Consider the following 8,435-nt stretch of genomic DNA (forward strand, 5'->3'; position numbering starts at 1 on the left):
CAAAAACTCCCAAGCTATAAAATTAGGGTACTTCTCTGAACCGGAACTGAGCACCCTGTGAAAGATCATGCAGCTGACAACCAGAAGCCGCCAGGCGTTCGGATGGAGCTGTGTCAGGGCCAATCCTAGTAAGTTGAGAACATCCTGAATGGGGTGGCAGAACAGAAGATGAGAACGTTCGTAAACATCAAGGGGCAGAGCGAAACCCAAGACACCATCCCATTATAGTCCACTGCGGCTACGCGGCGCCCAAGGATCTCCAGAACCACCGACTTTGGAATATTGTACGCCCTCCTCAGCATGCAGAGGTCATCGGCAGAGACCAATGACTCCTTGCTCTGCCCAATGAAGTATAAATAGCAAGAGTTGGAAGATTCTTTGGGAGCCATTGGAAGAAGGAAGGAAGTAAGAGAGTGAAAGGGGAAGAACTAGGAAAATAGGCTTGCAGGAAAGTGCAGAAGAATGAGAAGCAGAGATGGCAGAAAATGAGAGAAATTTGGGCTTTCTATAGAGAAGGACGCGACGGTTGACATTCTGCAGACAACGAAATGGCCCCAAGGCAGGAACCCAATGGACGTGCTAGGTCTCGAGAGCTGGCAGAGTGGCATCGTGGAACCTAACCGACGCAAACCCACGAAAGCGTAAGGAGTAAGTGACGGGCGTGTGGGAAGCACTATCCAACAATATGAAGATCAGTGCATGGGTGGACTTCCCTTGCCCCGAATCTTCGAATAACGAAGGGGTGGGAAGAACCCGAGGCATCGTCAAGTCATTAATGATGCAACCGAATAGTCGCAGGATGTCGGACATGTGACAAGGGGAACTAACCTGAGAAAGGCGAAATGAAACGTTTTGAATTCTCACCTTGTGTTTGGTGGGAATTCCCGAGGTACTGTGAGGGAGGCATTTCCTAGAGTCGGGTCAAACCACACGAGCCCAACCCACGAGACACCAACGGGTCTAACGATAGCTTGACAATAAAGAAATAGATATGAAATAATAGGATGAGCCAAGTCGAAAAGGGCAAGGTCGACCCAGGAAGCCCAGAAAGGAGCAATAAAGTCGCACGCGCGGAACGTGGATCATTGAGTCAGGAGGCCTGACACCACTATTGGTCGACAATCCACATACACAGTCTCAGGGACAACCCTGGTCCCTAGATATTGACGACTGGACAAACTTGGAAGGTGGATGCGCCATACTGAGACCATGTCCCATTTAATGAAGGTCGAGGACAGACACGCCACGACGTGAACCCAAGACTGTCAGCGGTTGCCACAATCAGACATGGATGACCTGTAGCGTGGCAGAATGTTGGGAGAGAGCACGACCTGAATACAGAACAACATCATCATGATCGAATTGTCAGGAGATCCTCCAACCAGGTATATATACCCCTCCTTGAGGGGGCAAAAGATTTTCTAAACACTTTCATTTGAATTTCCTTAAATCATAGACTAATAACCCAAGTTGATTCAGACATCGAATGAATTTCTCACCACCCAAAATTCTCATTTCTCCATGTTAGCAATCAAGTCATGTCGTCTTCCAACTCAGACGAAATATCAAGCAATTTCAAGTCAGCTGCACATGACCATTCGAAACCATCTCAGCCAAAAGAATCTTCTGGAAAACAATTGGTTGTAATTTGAGAATATTCTGCATGTACATTTTTGTCTTGTATTGAGGAACTTTTCTTTCTGTTGTAACAAACATTACAGCTAGCACTAGGCCATTGGCACACCATGTGCTCGTACAAATGCCAGAGTGACTTGGTATATTTTCTTCTATAAATAAAGTCCTGTATAGAGGATAAAGATCAATGAAGAGAGATATTTGAAACTCTGTTTTCATTATCTTTTATTAGTTTTACATGGTATTAGAAGCCCTTATAGACTAACGTCTACAATGGCTGACGATCCTCCTCCAAAAAAACTACTCCACCCCTTCTTCCTCCCTTCTTTCGCATCTTAATCATTTAGTTTTTGTCAAACTTACAAATGAAAATTTTCTTCTTTGGCGAGCTCAGATGATTCCATATATGAAAGGCCAATGTTTATTTCATTTTGTCGATGGGTCTAGTTCCCCACCTCCTCATTTTCTCTCCAGTACAACCATACCCAACCCTAAGTTTGCCACATGGAACCAAGCAGACCAAATCATTCTCAGTGCCCTTATCTCTTCTCTATATGATAAACTCATTGCTCAAGTCGTTGGATATTCCACGGCTATGGACGTTTGGGCAGCTTTAGATAGACTTTTTGCTTCCCAATCTCATTCCTGTGTCATCCAGTTGCGTTACCAACTTGCTACCGTATCAAAAGGCTCTTCATCTATTTCTGACTATTTTCGAAAAGTCAAGCATCTCTCCGATACTATGGGTGCTGCTGGAACCCCCCTCTCCTCTCTTGAATTCGTCTCCTACTTACTTGCAGGACTGAGCAGTGACTACGATGCGTTTGTCACCTCAGTTACTGCTCGTCTTGAACCTTTTTCACCAAAGGAACTCTATAGCCTTCTCTTGACACATGAAAATCGCCTATCCCACTCTTCTCATCTGCCCCACTCCACATATCTCTCTGCTAATTTCACATCCTCTACGCGTGGTCGTGGTAATTGTCGTGGAAACAATCGCGGTAATTATCGTGGCCGTGGTAGGGGTCGCACTATTCCTTTTTCCCCCACAAATTTTACTCCAAATCCTTCACCCCACACTTCCTCACTTCCTCACTCAAAACCCACCTACCAGTTATGTGGAAAAGTTGGCCATAGTGCTATAAAATGCTACTATCGATTGGATCATGCGCTCCAAAGTGACCCTCCTCGATCTTTTTCTGCCAACTACACCACATCGTCTTCCAGCCCTGACCAATCTTGGTACCCCGATACTGCTGCTACCAACCACCTCACCTCTGACCTCACCCACCTCAACCTCAACTCAGCACATTACACCGGTGCAGATCACATTCGTATTGGCGACGATAGTGCACTACCGATTGCAAACATTGGTGATTCTGTGTTAAATACTTCGTCCCATTCTTTTTCTCTCAAACATCTTCTTCATGATCTTAATATAACTAAAAACTTAGTTTCTGTTAGACAAATTTGCCATGATAATTCAGTTTTCTTTGAATTTCACAGTTCTTGTTTCATTGTGAAGGATTCCAAGACGGGGAACCCTCTTCTTCGTGGCCTCGTACGTGATGGTCTCTACACTTTTCCTCCACCACTGTCCACCTTTCCTCAAGCTCTAGTTGGTGAGCGCACTACCTCCTCTCAGTGGCACTCAAGACTCGGGCATCCATCTCTTCAAATTGTTCGACGTATCATCTCTCAAAACTTTCTTCCAGTCTCCACTCGTGATCTTGCTTCACTTTATTCCGCCTGCTGTCAAGCAAAAAGTTCTCAGTTGCCTTTTAGCTCTTCTCATCAGCACTCCACCAAGCCTCTCCAGCTTATTTACTCTGATGTATGGGGTCCGGCCCCTGTTCTCTCTCGTGATGGTTTTCGTTATTATGTTATCTTTTTAGATGATTTTACTAGGTTTACTTGGTGGTTTCCATTAATACAAAAGTCTGATGTTATCTCTGTGTTTATTCAATTCCAAAAACAAGTTGAGTTACAGTTTAATTCCAAAATAATCTCACTTCAAAGCGATTGGGGTGGTGAGTACCGTAAACTTCACACATTTCTTACAAATCAGGGAATTTCACACCGCATTTCATGCCCTCACACCCATCAACAAAATGGGGTTGTGGAAATAAAACATTGGCATATTGTAGAAACTGGCTTAGCTCTCATGGCTCATGCCTCTCTACCTCAAAAATTTTGGGCTGACTCTTTTCATATTGCAGTCTATTTAATAAATCGTCTTCCCACTTCTTGCCTAAAAAATCAATCTCCTTTCGAAAAACTCTTCTCAAAATCACCGGATTACACATTCCTCAAAGTTTTCGGCACATCTTGTTGGCCTCACTTGAGGCCCTACAATCGTCATAAACTTGATCTTCGCTCCACTCAATGTTTATTTCTAGGATACAGTGATTCACATAAGGGTTACAAATGTCTTCATGTTCCCTCAAATCGCATCTATTTTTCTCGTGATGTTATTTTTGATGAACAGTGCTTCCCTTTTGCCAAAATCACCCATAATTCCTCTCAGCCCAGCCGAGTGCCTCTTCCATCCATTTTGGGCCCTCTTCCTTGTCCTACACCAACACCTTCTTTATCCCCTTCATTACCCAATTCACCCTCCAGGACCATCAATACCCCAGGCCCACGTTGTTCTACTGACCCACTCATAACACAAACAAATCCCTCTCCTGTCACGAGCCTCATCGACTCTCCCAGCCCATCTCATACTTCCCAGCTTCCAGAAAATTCCTCATCGTCCCTGTCACAACAGCAACCTCCTTCATCGACTCCATTACCTCCCCCAATTCTAACTCGTTCCAAAACCAACTCTCTTCGTCCAAAAAAATTTACCGACGACACAATGCTTTGGCCACCACCACGAAGCTATGTTACCACCACCTCCACTTCGGTTCCCAATGACCCAAAAATTTTCACAGAAGCCGCCAAGCACCTTCAATGGCGCACAGCCATGACAGATGAATTTCAGGCCCTAATGGCAAACCAACACTTGGACCTTGGTACCGTCTATTGGCATCAATAATCTGGTAGGTTGCAAGTGGGTTTTTCGCACCAAGAGGAACTCAGATGACACAATTGAGCGCTACAAAGCACGCCTGATAGCCAAGGGATTTCATCAACAGGAAGGTATTGATTTCTCTAAAACTTTTAGTCCTGTAGTGAAACCAACTACTATTCGGACCATTCTCACCATTGTTGTTACTGAGCGATGGCCCCTCAAACAGTTAGACATTAACAATGCTTTTCTGCATCGGGACCTCCAAGAACAAGTCTACATGACTCAACCCGTTGGGTTCATTAATCCTGACTACCCTACTCATGTCTGTCACTTGAATAAAGCCATTTATGGTCTTAAGCAAGCACCAAGAGCTTGGTTCTCAAAACTGAGTACACGGCTCCTTGAACTGGGTTTTACCCAGTCCCTTGCTGATCCTTCTCTCTTCTTGTACAAACACTCATCTGTCACCATTTATTTTTTGGTCTACGTTGATGATATTATAATTACTGGATCTTGTCTGAAAGCTATTTCATCAGTTCTTAACTCTCTGAGCTTGTCGTTTCCAGTAAAAGATTTAGGTTCACTTCGTTTCTTTCTTGGTCTTAAAATTCAAAAATTCTCAAATGGTCTTATTTTATCTCAGACTAAATATATATGTGACCTCCTCAAAAGAACGAATATGAACTTAGCCAAGCCTGTCAAAACTCCAATGGCCACAAATACCCAACTTTCTCTTACTGATGGACCTGCCTTCAGTGATCATACTCTTTACCGTAGCACTGTTGGCAGTCTACAATATCTTTCTCTTACACGACCAGATGTGGCATTTGTTGTGAACAAAACTTGTCAATTTATGCATGCTCCTACACTTCCCCACTGGCAAGCCGTGAAGAGGATACTAAGGTACCTCAAACATACAACTCATTATAGCCTTTACATTCAGCCAGCTTCTTCTTACATTCTTCAAGCATTTTCGGACGCCGACTGGGCAAGGTGCCCAAATGACAAGCGATCTACGGGGGGCTTTTGCATTTTTCTTGGCTCAAATATCATCTCATGGGGCTTCAAAAAGTAACATACAGTTGCTCGCTCCAGTACTGAAGCCGAGTACAAGGCACTCGCAAATACTACTGCATAATTATTATGGCTTTAGTCTCTCATTCGAGAACTTGGTATTTTTCTCTCCAAGCCTCCCACCTTTTGGTACGATAATCTGGGAGCCACATATCTTTCAGCAAATCCTGTTCTTCACTCACGTACAAAACATATGGAAATTGATTTTCACTTTGTACGTGACAGAGTTGCATCCAAGTCATTAAATGTAGCTTTCATTTCTTCTCGTGATCAAGTGGCTGATATCCTTACCAAATAGTTGCTCTCTTCTCGATTCTTTACACTTCGATCACCATGGTTCCCCTGCTGAACTCGCGGGAGGGTGTTAGCAATCAAGTCATGTCGTCTTCCAGCTCAGACAAAATATCAAGCAATTCCAAGTCAACTGCACATGACCATCCGAAACCATCTCAACCAAAAGAATCTTCTGAAAAACAATTGGTTGTAATTTGAGAATATTCTACATGTACATTTTTGTCTTGTATTGAGGAACTTTTCTTTCAGTTGTAACAAACTTTACAATTAACACTAGACCATTGGCACACCATGTGCTCGTACAAATGCCAGAGTGACCTGGTATATTTTTTTTTATAAATAGAGTCCTATACAGAGGATAAAGATCAATGAAGAGAAATATTTAAAACTCTATTTTTATTATCTTTTATTAGTTTTACACTCCATATTCGCAAGAATGGATTAACCCATCACGAAATTGCTCAGATTGCAAAACACGACGTCACGTTAAAGATACCCATTATTTAAACTTTATTATTTTATTATTGGTCTGTTTCCGTTTCCAATTGGAATCCTATTTTAATACTTGTCGGACACGGACGCAGACGCAGACGCAGACGCAGACGCAGACAAAATAAGTCCTTACGGAGAACCATTTCGAAGGAAAAGACAAACGACGAAGGCTGAAATTTATTTTTTCTCGAGTGCTGAAAAACTCGATTCCTTCATTTTTTCTGAAAATAGCTGAAAACTAACTTCCAACAATGTTACACCTCGTCAAGCTCCCAATGGTATTACACACCATCTTCACATCTTCCCACCTATCCCCTTCCGCTAATCTCTTGTATAAATAACTGTCAAACGTCATCCGCTGCACGTACTCGTCCCCGCACAGCTCCACCAACGCCTCCCTGGCCGCGTTGCTCCCGTAAAACACCCTCTGCAGCAGGTCCATAAACCTAAATGTGCTTATGTATTTGGCATCCCATGCTTTCAGATACTCCCTCTTCAAGTCCTTCTCCTCGATCATTCTGTCCCCTCCTTCCGATGCCTTCACTATTCCTTCCCCGCACATCCTCCCCGATTTCGCCGCAAAATAGATCCCTTCACCTGAGCATTTGGTTACGTACCCGGCTGCGTCACCCACCAGCGCCACCCGCCCCCGGACCCGTATCGGACGCGGATGTTCTGGTATTGGGTGGGCCTCCACTTTGATCACTTTCCCACCGGCGATCTTTGGCTTCACTCTTTCTCTGATTCCCCTCTGGTAAGCTTTAATATCCTGCTTGGCACGCACCGTGCCCGTGCCCACCGCCACGTGGTCGCATTTGGGAAAGACCCACGCATAGAAATCGGGCGACACGTCGTTCCCAACGTACATCTCGGCCATATTCTCGTAGTATGCCATTTTCTCGTCCGGCAGTTTGATCCTCTCCTGGAAAGCGATGGCACAGGCGTAGTTGCCGGCCTTTATGGACTTGGCGACTCGGCTGTTGGCGCCGTCAGCTCCAACCACCACGTCAACTGACAGAGCGTGCCGGGAGTTGTTGGCCGTGTAGTGCACGACGTACGGCGCTGTCGAAGAGGTGTTGGGGACCTCGATATCCGTGACGAGGCCGGAGACAAGATTGGCTCCACGGGACTCGGCACGGGAGCGGAGGAAGGAGTCCAGTACCTCACGGCGGAGCATGGCGATGAACTCGTTTGCCCGGAGGGTCTTTCCGAAGTCCACGGCGAGATTAGAGGGGGATATGATCCGCATCTGAGTGACTTGGCGATCGATGAGGTGGGAAGGGATGTCAAACTCGTGGAGCATGCAGAGAGGGATGGCACCACCGCAGGGCTTGGCGGCCGTGGGTGGGCTGCGCTCGAAGAGGAAGGTCTCGACGCCGCCTGAAGCCAAGGCCTCTGCGGCGGAAGAGCCAGCGGGACCGGCGCCTATCACCGCGGCGCGGAGCTTGCGTCCGGGGAGGGGTGCGTTGGTGGACAGGGAGGCCTTGATGCTCAGAGTGTGAGGGTGGGAAATCTCAGTTCTGAGTGGGAGGGGAAGTTTGAAGGTGGTGGTGTGTAACGGGTGGGTTACTGTAGCCATCGGTGGCTGGTATTGGCTTCTAGGGTTTGGTATGCAGAGAAGAGGAGAGAGGAGGAGTGGTTCTTCGTTCCTTTAGCTTGTGCATTGGCTTTAGTAAAGGGATGGAACATTGATGGACTTTTTTTGTTTTTTTTAATCCATGAACATTGATTGATTCATTTGAATATTTTATTTTTGGCTTTAGTTTCTTTGTTACAGTAAGGCCTCGTTTGTTTTCGGAGATGAGATGAGATGAGATGAAATTAAAGTTAAAAAGTTAAATAAAATATTGTTAGAGTATATTTTTTAATATTATTTTTATTTTGGGATTTGAAAAAGTTGAATTGTTTATTTTATTTTGTATTG

At 44.9% G+C, this 8,435-nt stretch overlaps 1 protein-coding gene across 1 annotated transcript; it reads right to left on the reverse strand.

Annotated features, from left to right (window-relative positions):
* Window positions 1-6,405: 6,405 nt before the first annotated feature.
* Window positions 6,406-8,249, reverse strand: LOC109018163 (geranylgeranyl diphosphate reductase, chloroplastic-like). The gene has a single exon (XM_019000343.2). The coding sequence runs from the start codon at window positions 8,088-8,090 to the stop codon at window positions 6,750-6,752; it is 1,341 nt and encodes a 446-aa protein (XP_018855888.1). The 5' UTR covers window positions 8,091-8,249; the 3' UTR covers window positions 6,406-6,749.
* Between the last annotated feature and the right edge of the window lie 186 nt (window positions 8,250-8,435).

This window comes from Juglans regia, chromosome 7 (assembly GCF_001411555.2).
Source record: "Juglans regia cultivar Chandler chromosome 7, Walnut 2.0, whole genome shotgun sequence".
Taxonomy (NCBI): Eukaryota; Viridiplantae; Streptophyta; class Magnoliopsida; order Fagales; family Juglandaceae; genus Juglans; species Juglans regia.

Bases quoted from the DNA above. Each gene is read 5' to 3' on its own strand.
- LOC109018163 (XM_019000343.2), bottom strand. From the start codon at position 8,090: ATGGCTACAGTAACCCACCCGTTACACACCACCACCTTCAAACTTCCC.